The following is a 22,377-nucleotide window of genomic DNA, read 5'->3' on the forward strand; positions in this document are numbered from 1 at the left end:
TGTTTTGTAATTAATATAAAAATTGGGAAATTTGTGGAAGGGAATTTGGGTCGACCTTAGAAAAGGGTGTAAAGAATGAGTATTGTTGTTTAAATTGAGGTCTATAAGTTAAAATTGGTTAATTAAGATGAATTAAGTATAATAATAATAAGGTAAAGTTGGGGACAAGAACTCGCTGAGCTAACTATTGGAATTGGAATACAAGTAGGAGAGGTGTGGGGAAGTCAGGGAAAGATGTTAAGGAAATAAGGATCCGAAACTATACTTGTTATTTGTGTTGTGTTTGTTTGTGTTTTTGTGTTTGTTTAAAAATTTGTGAAACTTTAATAAAAATGTGTGTGTGTGTGTGTGTGTGTGTGTGTGTGTGTGTGTGTATATATATATATATATATATATATATATGCAGGTTTTGGTGCCTTCGGGTGTCTTCCCGTGTAAGAGTCGGGGTGTCTGTGCGACGTTTCGACGAGGTCTCACTCGTCATCTTCAGGCTGGTGCTTTCGGCTTCTTGTTACTGAAACGTCGCCCAGACACCCCGACTCTTACACGGGAAGACACCCGAAGACACCAAAACCTGCATTCCTGTACCCGTGAAAACCTACGAAAGCAAATATATATATATATATATATATATATAAAAACAAGCACAGTTACCTCCAACTGCGGAGGCAAAGCAGAACCGTCATGCCTAGTAGCCATCAACAGCGCTCTCTTCCACGAATTTGGGGATACAGTATAGGGGATTCACTCCATTCCTTTGATCATTGTGGTTGCCCTCTTCTTCCTCTTATAGCACCTTCCTTTTCTTACACCCTTCTTCTCTATTCCCAGTTTGGTATTACAGTAAGCCCACAACTTATGAGGTTGTTATTATGTTCCAGGGATCACACCTAAAGCCAAAATTGTGTATAGTCAAAACCCATTGAGTTCAATGGAGGGAAGGGGGATTGCCAAAGTTATTTTTCCTGGAACCCCAACGCCTTTCCGCCTCTTTTTATTTTTAAATTTGCCACATGCATAAAGTCGAAGGCGCACAAGTTAAATGCACGTAAATTGTGGGCTGGCTCACTGTATTACTTTAAAAAAAATATTTACACTGTTATCTCTCTTCATTGTCCATCTTTGCCTGCTACAGATCCACTCTCACCTCATGCTCTAACTGTCCTCTCCCATGCGCCTATGCGCTGTGCATGTGAGGAGCTGCTGCTGCTAGTGTCCCTTCTGTCAAAAGACTACTGCATGACCATGGGGCGGACTGCAGTGCAGAGGCTCAATGGTGGTGGCCTTTGACGCACAGTCTGAGAAATGTTGATTTTTGTGGATCTGCAAGGAGCAAGTTCTGCATGTATGCTACATCAAGCAAAAATAAATAAATCTGGGTGTTATATAACGGGGGGGAGGGGGGCTTTCAAATTTCCATACTTCCTCCTACACCAACCTAAATTGGTCACAAGAACACCAGAATATGTATATAACACCTCTCTGTTCAGATATCTGTACTGGTTGTGCCCATTTGCTATGGGACCAAATTCAATGTGTTACTACTAGTATATAAAGCCTTTAACAGTTTGGGACCAGTATACTTGCAGGATCGTCACACCCCATATATGCCCACTTGACTGATTTGATCGGTGGAACTGGCACGGCTACACATAACACCTGCTAGGCACTTGTAGAAAATCTATCTTTTAGCATGGCAGCCCCACATTTTGGAACTACCTGGCTATTGAGATCAGGCAGGTACCTTCGCTGTACTCTTTAAACCATTTTAGTTTAGGCAAGCCTATCGAGTTGCAGGCACAGAGAAATTACATCTGTTTTATCTCCTGTTGATTTTAACTCATCTTTCCAATGCTTTGATATGCTTGCTTTTAACTGCTTTTTTGCTGAGATGTTTAATGTTTTATTTCACATTTTTGCAAACTGCTTAGAGGGTTGGTTGTTTTTCCTACAATCAAAAGGTATATAAATTTGGTTAAGTAAATAAAATAATAATTGAGCCCTGCTGGATCAGATCTACTGGAGTGTGAAGGTAACCCGAGAGGTAAAATGCTCCTGAAAAACAGAGGATCCACTTAGCTACCATGATTACTGACCTACCCATCCGCCATGTCCAAAAGAAGGCAACATTTCCTGTGCTATTAAAAAATACAGTGGTACCTCGCAAGACGAATGCCTCGCAAGACAAAAAACACGCAAGACGAAAGAGTTTTCCGTTTTTTGAGTCGTTCCGCAAGACAAATTTCCCTATGGGCTTGCTTCGCAAGACGAAACGTCTTGCAAGTTCTTGCGAGTTTGTTTCCTTTTTCTTAAAGCCGCTAAGCCCTTAATAGCCGCTAAGCCGCTAAGCCGCTAATAGCTGTGCTTCGCAAGGCGAAAAAACCGCAAGACGAAGAGACTCGTGGAACAGATTAATTTCGTCTTGCGAGGCACCATTGTATATGCCAGTGTTTCCCAAACGTTTTTGGGCAACGGCACACCTGTTTACTGAAAAAAAATCTCGCGGCACACCACCATTAAAGCCCCGCCCCGTGACGTCAGCGCGCAGCGTCACGCCGGGAGGGACGCACAAAAGTGAAAGTTTTTTCCCTCCCCCTTGCCGGGGAACCTCCAAGCTTTGGGCAGGCAGGCAGGCAGAGCTGGGAAGGGGGTTTCCAGGGGACACGGCAGCTCCTCGAAAGGCTTCTCTCAGCTGCGCTCAATCCTCCTCGGAGAGGATTTCCCCTCCGGTCCCATGCCTTCGTTTGGGGCATCGCTCCGGCTGCTCCCTCTCCCGCCGCGCAGGAGCGATGCCTCTCTCTGGCTCTCCCTCCGCGCAGGCTGAGGGAGGGAGGGAGGGGCGCATGTGACCCGTCTCTGCTGGGAGACCAAACCCAGTGAGGCAGAGTCGCGCGGAGGCGCCCAGGCAGCGCTGCCGGCTGCGAGGAGGAGCGCCAGGCAGCAGCAGGAGGCGCGGCCTCTCCTCGCCGCCGCCGCCCCGCCTCTCGCCGCCCGACTCGCCCGCCTCCCTCCAGGCATCTTGCGGCACACGAGGCAACGTCTCACGGCACACTCGTGTGCCGCGGACCACCGGTTGGGAAACACTGGTATATGCACACAAACATTTTAGAATAAAAGAAAGAAGGGGCGGAGGGGAGAGAGAGAGAAATACAAACTGACAAAGACCCTAGAAAGATGGTGGAGAGGGGATTCTGCAAGGCCTAGAGCAGCCATTTGATTAGATCTGTCAAGGGGTCCTTATTCACCCTTTGTCAAAAATTATTATTCCAATAATTCACAGGAAGGGGCCAGTTGTTAGAAAAATGGCCCTCTCCCAGCCTGTCTCCCCTCATTCCTCGTAAGGAAGGTAATTCATTGAATTGCACGCCAGTCCGGGCCCTAAATCAGCCACTGCACCAAAGCCCATACACAAACACCAGTTAAGAAGGAGGATTCGATTAACCAGGATGCTCTCCTACACAAGTTTCAATGGACGGAAGATGCACACCAATTCACTTCTTCGGGAGTCTAATTCCTCCACCCATCTCTCCCTTAAGCGTAACTTTCCCATAACATTCCCCAGTACCGCGTCTCTCTCCTCAAATGCGTTTCCTGGCCTTGCACAGTTATTCCCCCACCTCCAATCTGACCTCTCTCCCTCTCTCACACAGAAATGGTGCTGTACGTAAGCATTCTATGACCTCCCCTTCCCCCTTGAGCAGTTATGGGAGCATTCTAGGGAGCACAAGACTATGGTGAATGGGGAAGGGGTCAAGTGGCAGGCTGAGTCTTTTATATCTTTACAGCATTTGATGTTGGGAGGAGAAAGCTCACTCACAACAGAGACAGGACCGCTTGTAAATTTTTGACAGTGTCAACCACACAGATGACACTATATAAATAATACAGAGCAAGAGGGATGACAGCGGTTTTAAAAACTGGTTAACTCGCCAGTATTTCAGCAGCAAATTAAATTTAAATATATTTGCATACCGCCTATCCTCAGTGGAAAAATCCCTGCCGAGGTTTTCAAGAGAGATGCCCATTATGTAACTGTAGATGTAACTTACAATTTCTGCCAACTCTTCACAAGCCATCTCAGCATCTTCTAATCCTGACTATGCCAACTTGGCGCCTTCCAGATTTTGTTGGGCTACAACTACTATCAGCTCCTGGGGCTGATGGGGAATTTCAGTCCATAACATGTTGGGGGAGGGCACCAGGCTGGCAAAAGCTGTTGTACTGCAACACAGTGAAGACTGAGTGAAACATCAACATGGCCCTGACAGTGACACAACCTTCAACAGCCCAAATCCCGGAGTTTTTGCTCTTTGCTAAACTCAAGCTACCAGCATGAGTTTGTCCAAACTGCGGGAGGCAGTGGAAGACACGAGTGCCTGGCGTGCTCTGGTCCAGGGGGTCACGAAGAGTTGGACACAACTAAACGACTCAACAACAACAACAAGAAACCCATTGATTAAGTGGGGTGGGGAATGTCGCCCAGTTAATCAGCTGGTGATTAGTCACACCAGACTGAAGTCTGCAGTCCTCAGAAAGAAGGACAATTTGCTGTATGGTTGCAACTTGCTGGCACATTTCCCCTGACTTAGCCTGTGCTGTTCCACATCAGAAACAGGAGTTTGGGTAGGAGAGGCGAAAATTATCCAATCCCAACATGCTCTCCTTTCAAGCATGGCGACGCTCACCAACCTTCTGCCCCTGTCCCATTCCATCTCTACCCACCCCCTTTGTACAACGGCACACTGTGCCACATCCCCCACCCACCCCATGCTATCTTGAAAAGGTTCCACAGGGGATGGGGTTAACACATGTCTTCTTTTAGGTTCTTCAATGACATGGGTAATGTGGATATTTTAATACTGTCCTACCATACAGGGCTGTTGCGAAGAACAACCAGAGAACACTACAAAGAGTAAAAGAAGCAGCAAGTAAACAACAACCCAAGAAAACCCACACCACCCATCAGCAGCTTTAAAAGTGTTTCTAAAATGTTTCTCAAAAGCTTTGGAGAGAAAGAAATCCCGGTGCTAAAGGATGATAACAAACCGGCAATTTTCCCTGAGGAAAGCATTCTGCAACTAGGGCCCCACCCTCCTCTGAAAATCTTAACAAACAGGGAGGTACACCTAGAGACCGGCAGCCCTTCAAGTATGCATAATACTCCTATTTATTACAACAATTGATCAAAAACCACCACTTCACTCTGCACAGCGCTGACTAATTAATTTCAGGATAATTGGCCTTTCTGGATTTGAACCCACCAACACTTAAGATGAATCAGGTTCTGCAGGCCACACACCATCAGGCTTTGAAACAGGGTGGATCTGAGGTGTGTGGTGGGGGGTGAGGCCTTCCTCCAATTCTCCATCCCTCTCCTGTTCACCAAAATCACATGTGCTGCTGATTCACAGATTGTTTTGCCGGTCACCCTCCACTGTGAGGGCTTACTCTCTCAGAAAAATGTCCCACAAAAAAACTTTTTGTCCAAAAGACAACTCCATATCCGTAACCCACACCCCACCCCGCCACCCATCGCAGCCCTCCCCACAATGATAAATACCTCTCAGTAGGGTAGAGCGGAGGCTACGTGTGATGTGAGGTTCTGGTGTCTCTGTGTGGGGGTCAGCATCCAATATGGTGGATACAGAAGCCATGCACCACAGCAGACAAAGACACAGCAGGCACACAGACTAGGGCTTAGCCTGAGCCCAAGTAACATGCCACAAACCACAGAATTTAAATGTTGGTGTTATATCCTGGAGACAGGGTGGTACACATTCAGCCGTGTGAAGCTCACTGGGTGACATCTCAGGCCAGTCACTTATTTTGTTTATAGGGATTTGAAATTTAGACGGGGTCCACAATTTGGCTATTGCTGAATTTGAAATAGCAAGCTTCTTTTCTGGGAAGGGTTGGTTGGTGCAGGTGTGAGTGTGTTTGTATTCTAGGGAGCAGCCGAGACACTGTCAAATGCCAATGATGCCGAACGACAGGATCCTCGTGCAAATGCTTCAACACAGTGGAAGGAATGCCCAAGAGCCTGGCTGCTGGATCAGGCCAAAGGGGGCCCATCCCGGTCTCACAGTGGCCAACCAGGTGCCCATTATGGGAATCCCACAAGCAGCTCCTGAGCGCAACAGCAGCGCTCTCCTCACCTGAGATTCCCGGCAAGACCTGCTTAAATGAGTCTCACACCAGTGCTCGTTTGAAGGAAGCAAAAAATAGATAAACAAAGGTTTCCATTTCAGGGGAAGAGCTCCAGTTGAGGGAGCATGATCCTTTCAGGTCTAGCAAAGACACAAACCATAAGCTAATACGCTACGAACTCTCACAGTGATAAACAGACACACTAGAAAAAGCACCTTTGAATGTAGCACACATGTGGAACTGTAGCATGCCCAAAAATACACAAAGATGCCCAAGTTACACCCTGTACGCTAAGATGTCGCACCCACCAGCGCTTGTGAAAGACCACAAGTGCTTCAATGAACATAGGCAGATGTCTCCAATGCCACTGATGTTATGATAACAATATCCCTCCTGCCCAGGGAGCAAAGCATGCTTTCAAAAGCATTTTATATGCTCAGGCACACTCCGCTGTTCCAGAGGTGCTTTATATTGTTAAGGAAGACCCGTAAAAATGTGTCTATCATGTGTGGTCATGCACAGGGAAGGAAGCATTTGTGTCTCTTTCAGTCCTTCCCAACCCAGTGCCCTCCAGATGTTTGGAATACAACTGCCATGTGCTGTCTGGGGCTGATGGGAGTTGTAGTCCAAGACAGCTGAGGGGTGCCAGCTTGGCACAGGTGATTCTATTTGCTAAGGCACTGGCACTCCCCCCCTCCAGAAGCATACAATTGGTGGCAAACACTCATTAGCTACCACATACACACACTCCTTCCAAGAGCTCCCTCCATACAGAGCAGCACACAGACACATTCGCAGTCATGACAACCCTGAGCTGAGTCACTGTGCTTTGAAAAAACAAAAGGGTTGTACAGTTGCACTTGCCGTGAAATACACACAACACACATGTGCATGGAGAGCTTTATGTGGACGAATAACAACCCCACGCACAGAGAAGCGAAAACAGCGCCACACACTCCCTCACTCGCACACCTATCAAAACGCCAAAGTCTAAACCTTACCACCACCAAAAAAATCACACATACGGCCTACTACAGAGACAGCAACAGCCAAACGCCACCTGACGCACGAAACACACACATGCTGCCACGCGGACGGTGGTGTCCACGAGCTCCAGTGCAGGCCACAGGTGGGTGCGGGTGTGGCGGAGTGCGGGTGTGGCAGGGGTGGGCAGGGCCGGGTGTGGCAGGATGGTGTCCCCTCTCCTGGCCGGGGCACCCGCGCCCCCCCTTCCTACCTTCATGGGGGAGATGTGCGAGTGAGACACATAGCCGTGGACGCTCTCGATCTGGGACAGGTTCTTCTCCGCCACGTGGACCAGCTCAGGGGCCTTTACCTGGTTGGGGAGGTGGGCGGGGCTGTGCTCCAACGGGGGGCTGTCTTCATCTTGGTAACGATATTTCTGAAAGGGAAGAGGCAGAGCGTCAGTGCCACGGCACGCCATGGAAGCAGAACACTGCTGGGTCGGCATAACAGTGCCATGTCAGGATGCGCACCCAAGCCTCGTCACCTGGAACCGGGGCGGGGAGCAGCAGAGACCACTCTGCTTGCTTGGCCCTGCGCCTCCCCTCCCAGAAGCCTTTGCAAAAGGAATCAGCTGCTGGCAGGCTTTCCCCCCTTTCTTTTGCCCTGTGTCCCTAAAGAGCTGTATGGCAAGCTGAGATACAACAGGTCCTGAACCCCTTGAGATGTGGGGATAGGAAAACTTTTACCTGTGCCCCTCACAGCTTCATGGCAGGGTAAAATCCATGGCAGACTACAGCATCCCTTGGGGAGATTTTTACCTGTACCCCTAAACAGCTGCACACGGGCCTTGAGAATAATAGAATTGTAGGGACCACAAGGGTCATCTAGTCCAGCCCCCTGCAACGCAGGACTTTTTTTACTCAATGTGGGGCTTGGACACACAACCCTGAGATTAGGAGTCTCATAATCTACAAACAAGGGGCGTGGGTGGTGCTGTGGGTTAAAAGACAGAGCCTAGGGCTTGCCGATCAGAAGGTTGGTGGCTTGAATCCCCACGACGGAGTGAGCTCCCATTGCTCGTTCCCTGCTCCTGCCAACCTAGCAGTTCGAAAGCACGTCCAAGTGCAAGTAGATAAATAGGTACCGCTCTGGCAGGAAGGTAAACGGCGTTTCCATGCGCTGCTCTGGTTCGCCAGAAGCGGCTTAGTCCTGCTGGCCACATGACCCGGAAGCTGTACGCTGGCTCCCTCGGCCAATAAAGCGAGATGAGCGCCGCAACCCCAGAGTCGGCCACGACTGGACCTAATGGTCAGGGGTCCCTTTACCTTTAATCTACAAACTGAGCTATGGTAGTGGGGCTTTTACCTGTTGAATCTCCATCTGCCATGCAGTTCAAGGCTTGGCAGAAGAGGCAGAAGGAGGCCACCTGTCCATCGGTTCTCCCTGTATTGTATTCCACCTTTACGGCTATCATTTCCTCTCCTGTACTAGCAGTGGCCAGTGCTTCAAGCAGCAGTCTCTCCCAGCTGTATTGGGCAACTGAGCCTGGAACCTTCTGCATGGCAAGCAGATGCTTAGCCACTGAGCGACAGCCCTTCCCCCACGTTCTCATGGGCTGTTTGCCATGCATCCCATCCCCAATAAAGGCTGGCTATGGTGCAATAAAGGGACGTGGGTGGTGCTGTGGGTTAAACCACTGAGCCTAGGGCTTGCTGATCAGAAGGTCGGCGGTTCGAATCCCCGCGACGGGGTGAGCTCCCGTTGCTCGGTCCCAGCTCCTGCCAACCTAGCAGTTCAAAAGCACGTCAAAGTGCAAGTAGATAAATAGGTACCGCTCCGGCGGGAACGTAAACGGTGTTTCCGTGCGCTGCTCTGGTTTGCCAGAAGCGGCTTAGTCCTGCTGGCCACATGACCTGGAAGCTGTATGCCGGCTCCCTTGGCCAATAAAGCGAGATGAGCGCCGCAACCCCAGAGTCGGCCACGACTGGACCTAATGGTCAGGAGTCCCTTTACCTTTTTATGGTGCAATAAATCCAACTGCACAGAGCAAAAACTGTGCAGACCCAGTGCAGTTCATGTTTCATTGATTTATCTATTGAGCAAGGAACTGAAGACTGACCATGGGCCAGTCACTAACTCTCAGCCTAACCCACCTCACAAGGTGGTTGTGAGAGAAAGCGGATGGGGACGGATGGACCATGTTCACCACCTTCAGCTCCTTGCAGGAATATTGGGATTTGAACAGAATAAATAAGTACCGTACAATAAAATGTTTGGGATTCCCAAGTCTCCCCCTCAATCTGAGATCCTCTGAAGGGGCATCTGGTGGTTCCCTGTACCTCTGAAGTTTAATTGAGCTTTCAGTGTGGCAGACCTTGCTTGCCCTTTCCAACTCCCCGCCTGTAGAGGTTTGGCAGGAACAATACCTGCCTTCTTTCATAAGTCTTCTGAAAACTGTGCTTTTTAAGACAGGCCTTAACAGTATGTTTTTTTTTCCTTTTTACCAAATGTATCTATTGGTGTTTTATTAGCTGTTTTCTCAGTTTTTACTGATGTTTTTAGTTCTGTTTTATATGTATTCAATGATTTTTTATTGTGCTCTATGTTGTAAGATGCTTTGATGTATTTTATGAAAGTGCAGATCATAAACATTTAAATCAGTAAATCATCCCTGAATATAGGCTAAAGCTGGCTGGGGCTTCTGTGAACTGGAATTCCACCCACAGTTGGGGGGGGGGCTCCTACGGTGGCTCCCCACCTCCCCTATTGACTAAGGGTTGCATTTATTATTTTAAAAAACCACTTTCACACACAAAAAGCATCTCAATTTAAAATTCACTTCTCCCACCCCCCCATAAGACCACTTCATACACAAGAGCTCAGCACCTGAAACTGCAGGATCCAAGAGTACCTGTGTAAGTGTAAAGTTCCTTCCTCTCACTCCTTCCCCTTCACATCAGGCCTGAGATTAGTCCATGCCTCAGCAGCCTTGCATGAGAGGTGTTAACACATGGGCAGAGACACCATCCGGTGCCAAACCACCTGCCTCCTCCTTTTCCTTCCCTTCTGTGCTTTTCTACAGATAAACCACATTCAGGGGAGAGGATGGGGAGGGGCTTCATCCAAATCGCTTCTCTCTCGTGCTCAGCTGATATTTCTCCAGCTGTGGAGTTTCTTTTCTAGACAGACATTGTGGTGTTTTCGTTCTACCACTAAGCACTTTCAACTGCTCAACTGTCATGTTTTAGTTTGTCTGGGTACCCGCTCAGGATGTGGCACCTGTGGGATAGATGCTAAAATCACCCAAGGGTATACATAAACACATAGCAGCACATTATGCATATATAAACTATGGAACTCTCTCCCTCAGGAGGCAGTGATGGCCACCAACTCAGATGTCTTTAAAAGAGGACTGGATGGAGTCACGGAGGACATGGCTACAAGCCTCCATGGCAATGCACTAGCTCAAGTGCTGAAGGCAGTATGCCTCTGAATATCAGTTGCCAGGAATTGCAAGTGGGGAACCTGGGACCTTCTGCATGCGAAGCCACTGAGCCATGATCAGTGGGTAGAGCAATGATCTAGGTAATTATCTATCCTTGCCTTCTATCGAGAATGCTTTAACAATCAACCCCTCTTCCCAGGTAACTTCGTGAGGGAAACAGGGATCCCCTAACAACTCTAAACACACTTAACAAACTACAGCTCCCAGGATTATTTGCGGCAAAGACAGGGTGAGCTCCCATTGCTCGGTCCCACCTCCTGCCAACCTAGCAGTTCGAAAGCATGTCAAAGTGCAAGTAGATCAATAGGTACCACTCTGGCGGGAAGGTAAATGGCATTTCCGTGCACTGCTCTGGTTTGCCAGAAGCAGCTTAGTCCTGCTGGCCACATGACCCGGAAGCTGTATGCCGACTCCCTCGGCAAGTAAAGCAAGATGAGCGCCGCAACCCCAGAGTCGGCCACGGATGGACCTAACGGTCAGGGGTCCCTTTACCCTTTACCTTGACTTTTAAGTGGTGCATGCTTGTCATCCACCAAAAGTGAATTATGAGTAGCGGACGTATCTTTTCCTCCCACCCACATAAATAATAATAAAATTGGTATCTTGCTGTAATTAAAAAACTAACAATTTTGTTGAGATCAAAAATCTTGGGTGGCTTTAAAATAGAATGAGTTAAATTCCTATTGGAGAGGGCTACGGATGGTTACTAACCGCCATGGCTATCTGCTGCTACAGTTGGAGGCAGCAGTGGTTCTGAATATCGGTTGCTGAGAGTCACGGGATGGGAGAGGGCTCTTGTCTCGAATCCCGCTTGCTGGTTTCCCACAGGCATCTGGTTGGTCACTGCCAGAAGAGTATGCTGGACTGGATAGGCCACTGGCCTGATCCAGCAGGCTCTTATGTTATTATGCTGCAGCTGGCAGGCATGAACGTCAGAGCCTGAATTGCAGCGCCCAAGAGAGAAGCAACATTATGCACAAATATAAACAGGCAATCTAAGCTTCAGGTCACCATTCTAGCGCGCGCACACACACACACACCTAGATGCAATGAACATTCATAGCAAGCCTCTCTCGATACGCACATGCACACATTTGCCTCTGCACTGCCTCCGCATCAGGCTTTCAGATTCCTTCAGATCCTAGGCAGTGAAGGAGAAATCAGTGTGGGCTGGGAGTGGGTGTTTAGGAACAGCCCCCCCCTCCTCATCCCAACAAGATGCCCCAAAGCAGAAGAAAATAATTAAGGCGGATGCCTCACCACTGCTCAATCCTCTGGAGCCACCAAAGCCTTTAAGAACACAGGACGGCTGGGAGTTTTAAAAATGCACATTTGCCAGGAATCACGGATGAATGGGGAAGCAGAGAGCTGTGGAGGAAGAATTTAATTGGAGGGGGGCAAGTTCCTGGGCCCTGCGGAGATGAATCTCCAGCAAGAGAGTGAGTGTCACCTACTGGGGATGATTCACACATACATGCAACACCAACGTGACATTGAATTAACTGGGAATTGTCAGCTGTCCTTGCAAGAAAAGTATTTGGATCGGGATAACACAAGAGAATGGAATTGTGGGATCTGACCGGCAATGGAGGCTTCACATGTGCAAAATATCAAGCAATGATATAGGAATGTGGTCAAGCGATATTAGATCTTACAACTTTCAGCTAATAATAATGATGATGAGGATGATGAGGATAATTCTTTTTAACAACTTATGTGGGAACATAGGATGCTGCCTCGTATCAAATCAGATAATGGGGTTCTTCTACCTCAGTATTGTTGAGACTGACTGGCAGCAATGGCTATCCAAGATTTCAGGATCTCTCCCAGTCCTATCTAGAGAGGCAGTCACAAATCGGATGTGAGACTTTCTGCGTACAAGGCAGGGGCTCTACCACTGAGCTAGCACCCTTCCCCAGCAGAGAAGAAAAGTTATGCTTCTCATTACCAGTGACATCACGGACACTGGCCAATGCGTGTCCTGTATGTACCACACTTCAGTACAAGGTAGTCTAGGAGAAGGAGCAGAATTCCATTCCCCCAACAGCAAGCATTGTAGCTTAAGTTCTTGGGGGACACCACTACTCTGCATCAGAAATTATTCTTGAAAAACCTGTGGTCCTCTAGAAATTGCTGGACTCCAGCTCCCATCAGCCCCCGACAGCATGGTCAACGCTCAGGAAATGTTGGGAGTTGCAGTCCAGCAACATCTGGAGGGCCACAAGTCCCCTGTCTTTGCTGTAGAGCAGGGGTGGGGAAGGTTTCTCAGCCCGTGGGGTGACAGGATTGGTGGAGCCAGGAGCCAAAGTGGGTGAAGCAACTTTTATTTATTTTTACCTTTGTACAGTAGGTTGGCTTCTACACACACTCACATGTGCATCTCTAGTCTCTATCCAGGCAAGAATGATCATAGTTCAAGGATACATTCCAGAAATGTCCCAAGCAATGCTGCTGAAATGTGTAGTCTGCGGAGCATTCGAAGGGCCAGATAGGGAACCGAGGAGGGCCACATTCACCTCCTGGAACAGAGGTTCTCCCACTCCCGATTTAGAGGAAGCTGCCTTGATTCACTGTGACAACCGACTAAGGACTGAGATTAATTACATAAAAATACCACACAGGAAATGGTGGAAGAGCTGTGTGAAACTCAGACGCTTGCACCATTCTTAAGCTTCTGGATGAATCTTTCTGTGGACTGGCCAGACAGAATTGGTCCAGGGTTATGTCCTGTACAGTACTTAGCATGCACATACCGCTGGCCCCAGATAATTGTCAAACAGTGGCAGTAATGCATTGTATAAACGGAAGGGTTAAAAGAAAAAGAGATTATAGGGTTCTTCCTGCTCAACACTCTTCAAAGCCTCTTTTTTTCTCTTTCAAGTACTAGGAGTTTCACAGGAAGCAAAAATTCTTGCCTGTTAACAGGAATAGAACATCCTCACTGGAGTTGGGTCGTTATCGTGTTGATTAACAAAAAAAAAAATCAACTGAGCAGAGGGGACTAATTAGCTCTGTTCCTGACATGCGGTGGGCATGTAGAGTACAGGAACAAAGCCTCTGTGAAACGAATCCCAAATGGAAAGGAAGATGAAGATGGAGAGAGAGAGTTGATTTCAGCAGATTTTCAGATTCCAGCAGCATAAACACCAATACGTATATACAGTACTGGATATGTTTTCCAGGATGTCAAAATGGTCTAGAGAAGCAGTGTGTACAAGAACTACAGGCCTTACTTTTAATGGTTAGTTGGCAAACCAACTCCACCCATTTTCTCTGCCATCTTGCAGTTTTCCAGGGCCTGACTGGTTCCCTCCCAGTCTGATTTGCTGACTGGCTGGATGCTATCATAAAAACCCTACAGGCAACTGTTCGCTCTCAACTTGACGCTTAACACTTCACCTGAGCACAGGTGACACGGCTGTGAGGGCTGGGGCTCAAGGGGGTTGTAGTATGAAACACTTGGAGGGGTACCAGGTTGGGTGGGGAAAGGCGTGATTTACTTTTGCCATGACTCTAAACCAGGTTTCCGTAACCTCGGCCCTCCAGATGTTTTTTTGGCCTACAACTCCCATGATCCCTAGCTAGCAGGACCAGTGGTCAGGGATGATGGGAATTGTAGTCTCCAAACATCTTGAGGGCCGAGGTTGAGGAAGCCTGTTCTAAACAGAACTCTGCTGTTCTGTTGGGGGGGTCCAGCCGGTCCAATCAGATGCCTCCAGGAAGCAGGTGTCTGAAGGCAACATTCCTTCCCAGGTTTGGATCCACTGCAAATGGCACCCATGGGTAGAATGCCACTGAACATGGATATTCCATTTAGTCATATCACAGCTATAAGGATGAATATAGACTTCCCCTCCTCCTCAAATTTTGTCTAATCCCCCTTTGAAGCCATCTAAGCCAGCGGCAGCCTCCACACTTCGGAGGAAGCAAATTCCTTAAACAAATTATGCATCATGCAAAAAACACTTTCCTGTTGTCGGTCTTGAATCGTCTCCTATTCGATTTCACTGGACGGTGTCCGAGTTCCGTTCTTATAGAAGAGAAACAGGGGGAAAAGCTTATTCTGTTTTTCTCTACCCTACACATAAGTTTTACAGACCTATGGGAGGGATGGATTGAACCCTAGCTCAGTGGTGGAGCATCTTCTTGGCACGCAAAACCCCAAGGTCCAATCCTTGGCAGCCACTAGGAAAGGCGTCTGTCTGGGTGAGACAATATAAGCTAGGTTAGATTTTGATGGTGCCCCACCCTGGGCTCCTTGGGAGGAAGGGCAGAATATAAATTCAATAAATAAAATGAGTGATAAATAAATGTCAGGAATTCCACATTTCTCTTTCTTTTAAAATTGTCTCCCCATAGGCGGGTCATATATGTTGGATGGTCAAAGAGCTGGCATCCAGCACCATGTGGTTAGTTTCTTGATGAACAGAGCAGACGGTCCACTCCCCGCTCCTGCCCTCCCATCACAAAAAAGCCTCTCATCGTTTTGCTTGGAAACTGGTCAAAACCGACATACTCCTTGCACGGGTGGTGATGGTTTAAATTCAGTTAGGATTTTTCAACAAGACACTCCTGTTATATACACACAACTTGACAACCTGCTTGTGTGTTGATTTTGCATTAACAGAGCAGCTTGGGAAAGGAACAGCTAACTGTTCCAGGTATTTGGGTTTGGTATCTCCATGAATTTTACAGGCAAGTTTGAAAGGACAGCATATTTATTTGTTTATTTGTCTGTTTGTTTTAAAGGGAGGGATGCACTGCAAGATACACACACTTCTCCAATATGGCTATTTTTCTCCCACAATCTTTCGCATGAACACAAGTAGTCCACTCTCACTCCACCATCTCTGAAAAAGAACTTGGCGGAGTATCACAAAGTTTAACAAGTATCATAGAAAACCTTTCGCAGGTCATAGGAAGTTGATTTGTACTGAGTCAGACAAGCCTCACAGAGCTCACATTTCCCAGACCCTATTATTATTATTATTATTATTATTATTATTGTTGTTGTTGTTGTTATTGTTATTGTTATTATTAAGATTTAGTTCTTAACAATACTACAATGATGTGTTCAAAAATAAATAAACCATCCTTTAGCAATTTAACATTACATTCAACATACATATATCCAAATACCGGTAAGATTATTTATTTTCACCCTTTCCCCCCTGTGGCTTCCCTCCACCCATGCTTGGAATTATTAGCTCTATTACGGTATCTTTTAGGTTGTATTAAGCGGTATATTATTGCTATTGACCATGAAACCGTGTAGCTTTTACCTCTTAACTTTGTGGGTTTCAGTCTAAACATATCAATAGATCACTTTTGGAACATCGTTTTACCATACTTTCATCTACGCTTACCCATTCTTTCTTTAAATTTTGATTAGATTGTAATCTGATTGCCGCTGTCATTTTAGCCAATTCAATAAATTCACAAAATTTAATTTGCCATTCTGATACTGTTTTCGCCAGCACCCTTAACTAACAGCAGCTTCCAGGATTCTTTGAGGGGGGAGTCCTGTGCTTTAAATGTGTGTTAAATGTCCTTTAAATGTAGGGTGTTACTGTTCCCACTGACTGAAGTGCTCTAGGGTTTCAGACAGATCTTCCCCAGTCCTACCTTGTGTTGCTAGGCACAGGGGTAGGCAACCTAAGGCCCAGGGGCTGGATCCGGCCCAATCGCCTTCTCAATCTGGCCCGCAGATTCAGCGTGTTTTTACACGAGTAGAATATGTCCTTTTCTTTAAAATGCATCTCTGGGTTATTTGTGGGGCCTGCCTGGTGTTTTTACAAGAGTAGAATGTGTGCTTTTATTTAAAATGCATCTCTGGGTTATTTGTGGGGCATAGGAATTCGTTCATTTCCCCCAAAAAAATATAGTCTGCCCCCCCATAAGGTCTGAGGGACAGTGGACCGGCCCACCAGTGGCGTAGCGTGGGGGGTGCAGGGGGGGCCGGCCGCACCGGGCGCAACATCTGGGGGGGCGCTCGCACTCGCAGCTCTCTGCCCCTAGGGCAGAGGGGGCGCAAATTACTTGCCTTGCCCCAGGTGCTGACAACCCACGCTACGCCACTGCGGCCCACGGCTGAAAAAGGTTGCTGACCCCTGTGCTAGGGATCGAACCTGGGACCTTCTAACTACCCCCAGAGCACCACTTAGATTCAGCTCTTGAAACCTGAAGTCCGTCCATTCAGAATCATTTCTATGGTGATTTACCACAGTCTGCATCTAACATAGCCCTGACCCCACTGAATGAACTTATGTGACGTCATCAGAGCTTCAGCCACACAACAGCAACAAGTGCTGCTTCCGGAGGGGGAAGTAAAGGTTAGCTTGACTGGGCAGAGAGGGGGGAAATCTCACAAAGGGAAAGCATGGAAAGCTTTGGAGTCGAGGGGACAGGGAAGTCAAGGAGGCACCTCATGGAAGGAAAAGGCACATGCCTGAAAGTCACATCGTGATTGAACCACCATCTAGTTTGTCCCTAGCTCTTTGTCTTGATAACTGCAGCCAATAAAAATTGGCTACAGGTAGCAAGGAAAGTAAGCATTCATAAAATGGAAGATTCTGTATTTCGGGATGTCAATGTATCTCTGTGACTAAACACAGGATGTCAGGGCCAGTAACTTTTGTAGACTCCTCTGGAAGGATGAACTAACCGTACTACTAATTAAAATCAGACTCAATTACTGCAAGAAGCACCATGCAACTAAAATCTAGCAATGATTTCCAGAGGTTTATAGTCGTGTTAGTATGCCATGGATTGTACAAAGCTGATGCCATAATACTGCTTTTTTTAATGTATTTAAGATGTCACAACAGTCTCCCTTGTTTAAAATACACACAAAATAAGTTGAATAGCACATGGAGCAGATGGCAATTAAACCTCTGTTTTAAACCAATATTTTGCTTTATTAGACCATGAAAAATTACCAGCTCTGCAAGACACTGGGAGAAAAAGGAGTCACTTGCCATCTCACCACTGTCTCTACCAAGATAATTTTGTTCAAACTGTAGGAAATTGTATTCAAACATAACTATGCATGAGTACTAGTTAATGCACAAAGGGGTTAAGACCACAGAGCTGTGTTCCTAGACTCAGTTTAAATCAGGCCCCCACACCTCTGGTGAGGGAGGAAGTGAAACTTCTTCTCTTCCTTCCCTCACTCTCTCTTTGCACCATGTAACCAACCAGGACATGTTTGAAACTACCGTATTTTTCGCCCCATAAGACGCACTTTTTCCCCTCCAAAAATGAAGGGGAAATGTGCCTGCGTCCTATGGGGCGAATGCAGGCTTTCGCTGAAGCCTAGAGAGCGAGGGGGGTCGGTGCGCACCGACCCCTCTCGCTCTCCAGGCTTCAGGAAGCTCAGCGCAACCCTCGGGAGACCGGCTCCGAGGGTTGCGCGGAGCTGCCTGCAGTTCCGGGATCAGCGCAGCTCTGCGCCACCATCCGGAGCAGGGCGCTAAGCTCCGCCCCGCTCCCGGTGGCCGCGCAGAGCTGCCTGCAGTCCTGGGACCAGCGCAGCTCTGCGCCGCCATCCAGAGCGGGGCGCGAAGTCCCACCCTGCTCTGGATGGTGGCGCAGAGCTGCCTGCCCATCGCCAGCCCCACAAGCTCGGGGGACAGCGGGGAGGCAGAGTGTGCCTTCCCACTGTTCCCCGACCTGGTTCTTCCAGCCCTGCACCTGGGGGGGGGGGAATAAAAAAAATTTCTTTATTTCCCCCAAAAAAAACTAGGTGCGTCCTATGGGCCGGAGCGTCCTATGGGGCGCAAAATACGGTATATGCTGTATTTTGCACCCAACAGTAATCTACCTGTGTTCTCCTTGCTGCTGCATGGAATAACACAAAAACCAGACCTTTGGGTTTACTAAATAAATCCTTTTAAACTTACTTGACAGTGAGTGGTCTTTTCATAGCTAGAGGGGTAGAGAGAGGTAGCAAGTGTTTTCAGGCAGACCAAAAGTGGTATGTAAAAGGGTTTAACAACCTATATTCCACACTATGCTGCTGGTTAACTCTGAGAGTGTTTTTAACTCTGCTGGGGGTTCTCTCCTGCTGGAGAATGTGCAAAGCCAATTCTTTTTCTTATTTACCCACACATTGGTCAGATCTATATTTCCACCTCCACATACAACATGCTGTTTGTTCAAAAGATGATTCAAAAAGTAAAAGCAACATGTGCATACTGCTTGATTATAATAAATCCTTTAAGTGGTTTTCAATAAATATTAAAATGAAAAACAATTACAGATGTTTAAAATTAAAAGATTAAAACACATCAACATCAACAAATCTGGATAGGTTTGCCTAAACAACGTTTTAAGTAGATACCGAAAGGCGTATACATCATGAGGCCATGGACCAGATTATTCAATAAAATGAAATGTGGCTCTCCCTCAGAGGTTCCAGAATTATTTTTAATGGAATACAGGTGTATCCAAGAGAGGAGGGGAACCGGCATGGGAGTTTGCAGGTGGAATTGATCAGCAGATCCCACACAGCACGTGAAACCCTGTGAAACTGCTTAGCACAGAGGTTCTTCCCTTCCCCACGCCCTGAGCACCAGAGCTGTAGGAAGCTAATGCAAGCAGAAATGTTCATGATCACGCCAGCACACAGAAACACACCTCTCTCTGATACAAAATACATGCTGAGACCCACAGAAAACCAACCCTTCCCCACAACCCAATAATCAGTGTTTACTGGACATGGAGGACATTTTCATGCTAACAAAGGCAACAGGGAGCATTACATACTCCTGAAGAGGGTTATTCAGGGGACTAAGGCTCACTTTACTCCGTCACCATTTGCACAAACTTAAAGAATGGGAGTACATTACACTGGTTTGTATTTCTCACTTCCCCAAATGGCCCCATGTTTTGGGGAGCAACCCACAAGGCAAGAGCCCTAGAGATTTTTATAGGGGGCAAACTGCTCATTTGAAGTACAGTGGTACCTCAGGTTACATACGCTTCAGGTTACATACACTTCAGGTTAAAGACTCCGCTAACCCAGAAATAGTGCTTCAGGTTAAGAACTTTGCTTCAGGATAAGAACAGAAATTGGGCTCCGGCAGTGCGGCAGCAGCAGGAGGCCCCATTAGCTAAAGTGGTGCTTCAGGTTAAGAACAGTTTCAGGTTAAGAATGGACCTCCGGAACGAATTAAGTACTTAACCCGAGGTACCACTGTATTTCTAACGTATTTTTATTTATTGATGTACAAGCTGAGTAGGAGGAGGCAAGCAAAAAATGCTGAGAATGAGTGGTAGTCTTGACAGGCCACCCCAAAAGCAAACATCCAATTCTATACGGAGCTCAAAGGCTGCTTCTCACACCCACCTAAAAAAATTCAAATACAGTAGTTAAAGCCTGCAAAGCCTTCTTCCAGTCCTTTGCTGGCCAGGGGCCAATCAGAAGCTTCTCCTGGGAAGACCAGAAGCAGGACATGAGCACAATAGCCCTCTCCCACATGTGATCTCCAGAAATGGTAATCAGGGGCATTTACTACCTCTGATCCTCAAGGTACCATACAATCAATACATGACTAGTAGCCATTCTCAGCCTTGAATCCATGAATCCATCCAGCTCCCATAGCTGACGGCCTCCACACTTTGTGGCAGGGATTTCCATAAGAGCATAAGATGAGCCCTGCTGGATGAGGCCAAGAGCCCATCTAGTCCAGCATCCTGTTCTCACAGCAGCCAACCAGATGCCTGTAGGAAATCTGCAAGCAGGACCCAAGCGCAAGAGGACTGTCCTGCGGTTTCCACAAACTGGTATTCAAAAGCATCACTGTGGCTAGTACCCTTTGATCACTTTCTCCCCCATGAATTTGTCTGATCCTCTTTTAAAGTCGCCCAAGTTGACGGCCAACACTGCCTCTCGTGGAAGGGGGTTCCACAGTTTAACTATGCACTGTGTGAATAATTCCTTCTTTTTGCTGCTCCTAAATCTACCGCCCATCCATTTCAGTGGATTACCTCTATTAATTTATCACTTATCCACTTTTGCCTTGCATTGTTTTTACAAGTTTCTATGACAGTTTCCTCCCCTCACCCCCCACCCCGCTGGTGACCTTGAGATGTTCTGAATTACAATGGCAGTGCTGACTGGGGCTGATGGGAGTTGTAGTCCGAAACACCTGGAGGGAACCAGATTGGCTCTATCATTCCCTGCTCCCCTCCAGTTAGCCTCCCCACCCCTCTCAAGCTAATGAGTGAAGAAGAAGAAGAGTTTGGATTTGATATCCCACCTTTCACTCCCTTTAAGGAGTCTCAAAGTGGCTCACATTCTCCTTTCCCTTTCTCCCCCACAACAAACACTCTGTGAGGTGTGTGGGGCTGAGAGACTTCAGAGAAGTGTGACTGGCCCAACGTCACCCAACAGCTGCAGGTGGAGGAGCGGAGACGCGAACCCGGTTCCCCAGATTACGAGACTACCGCTCTTAACCACTACACCACACTGGCTTTAAGGTTAGGATTTAAAACAATGTATTTGTAGATCATTCCTCCAAAGGGACTGTGAAAACATCTATGGGGTGGAGTCCACTTTATCTTCATAACAACTCTTTAAGGCAGGGCAAAGGCCAATGAATAGGTCTGCTAGGTGAGCAGCAACCTGAGTATTTCATGCTCTACACTGGAAACCCCACTCTGCTTTTTAGCCAGGAAATGGTTGCTGCCTCTAGAACACTGGCTCCCAAACTCTGCCCTCCCCGCCTTCCTAGGCAATGGACCACTTGAAAATTGCTGAGAGTCTTGGCAAACCACTTAATGCTTTTTCTGCCCCACTGTAGCAACGGTAATGAGCTAAGCTAGATGCTCTATGGCTTTTAATTGTGTTTTGCATTCCTTCTTTTACTCCTTAAATTGTATTTGATTGAATTACAATTTGCATTTCACAGAGTTCAAATTGCAATACAGTAAAATATAATTTAAGAAATAAAATAAGCAATAAAAATGCAATTATAAATCCATGTCAATACTTAATGTAGGCCTGCTGCGGACCACTTGAATGAAGCTCGCAGGCTGCTAGGGTGTCCATGGACCACAGATATGGAGCCTCTGTTCTAGGATGGTCCTCCCACCAAGGAATGGCAAAGCATCATAAAGAAATCAGTCCAGCAGGAATGACACTCAGAGAAGAACCAAATTTTCAACGCCAGGTTACCAATCATGTGCACTGGGCCACACTAGATTTATGGTGTTTACATGTTAACACAAAAACCACAACAACAATGCACATCTGTTTTGCATATATTATAACACAATTCCATTCCACATATGTTCTTACGTACTATTGCCATAATATATAGTACTGTCATAGCTCTCAACTACATTGATTGCTTCATACTATTTATGGGCCCTACTGACGCAAGTTTGTGGCTTCTGTGTTGCTGTTATTTAAGGGGGCCTTCCTAAGCATTTGTGTTTCCATTTCAGAACCACATCCTTGAGAGTCTCACACCAGAGGATGAACCTTTTCCACTTGTGGGCTTAGAAACTGTAAGCAAAATAGCATTTCCCGCTGCGGTATACTCTTGGTGTAACCTCTTCTCCACACGGTTTGCCACTAGACCATAAAGGAAAGCAGCCACAACACAACACCCTCTCCTATGTTGGCTGGGCTGATGGGAATTGTAGTCCAAAACAGCTGGAAGACAGCTCCCCTTGGACTCCTATCATTTTATTGACTATTATGTTTTACCATTTAAAACATTCTCCCCCTCCCCCCTAGATACCCCCCCCCC

At 47.1% G+C, this 22,377-nt stretch overlaps 1 protein-coding gene and 1 long non-coding RNA gene across 16 annotated transcripts in view; one reads left to right on the plus strand and one right to left on the minus strand.

The window, feature by feature from the left end:
• Positions 1-22,377, minus strand: part of DLG4 (discs large MAGUK scaffold protein 4) — a 147,319-nt gene that overhangs the window by 46,136 nt on the left and 78,806 nt on the right. For 7 of the 15 annotated variants that reach the window (XM_082197577.1, XM_082197568.1, XM_082197584.1 and 4 more), the window contains one exon: positions 7,385-7,549. The exons of 1 other annotated variant lie outside the window; for it this stretch is intronic. In XM_082197577.1, the coding sequence (XP_082053703.1) occupies positions 7,385-7,549 (165 nt within the window). Of the gene's footprint in view, positions 1-7,384; positions 7,550-10,024; positions 10,123-22,377 lie in introns of those variants that run through there. 7 more of the 15 variants (XM_082197579.1, XM_082197578.1, XM_082197570.1 and 4 more) reach the window with 2 other exon arrangements.
• Positions 1-22,377, plus strand: part of LOC309518154 — a 214,594-nt gene that overhangs the window by 26,987 nt on the left and 165,230 nt on the right. The gene's annotated exons all lie outside the window — the stretch shown is intronic.

Source organism: Podarcis vaucheri (genome assembly GCF_965113315.1).
Source record: "Podarcis vaucheri genome assembly, chromosome: 13".
Lineage (NCBI taxonomy): Eukaryota > Metazoa > Chordata > Lepidosauria > Squamata > Lacertidae > Podarcis > Podarcis vaucheri.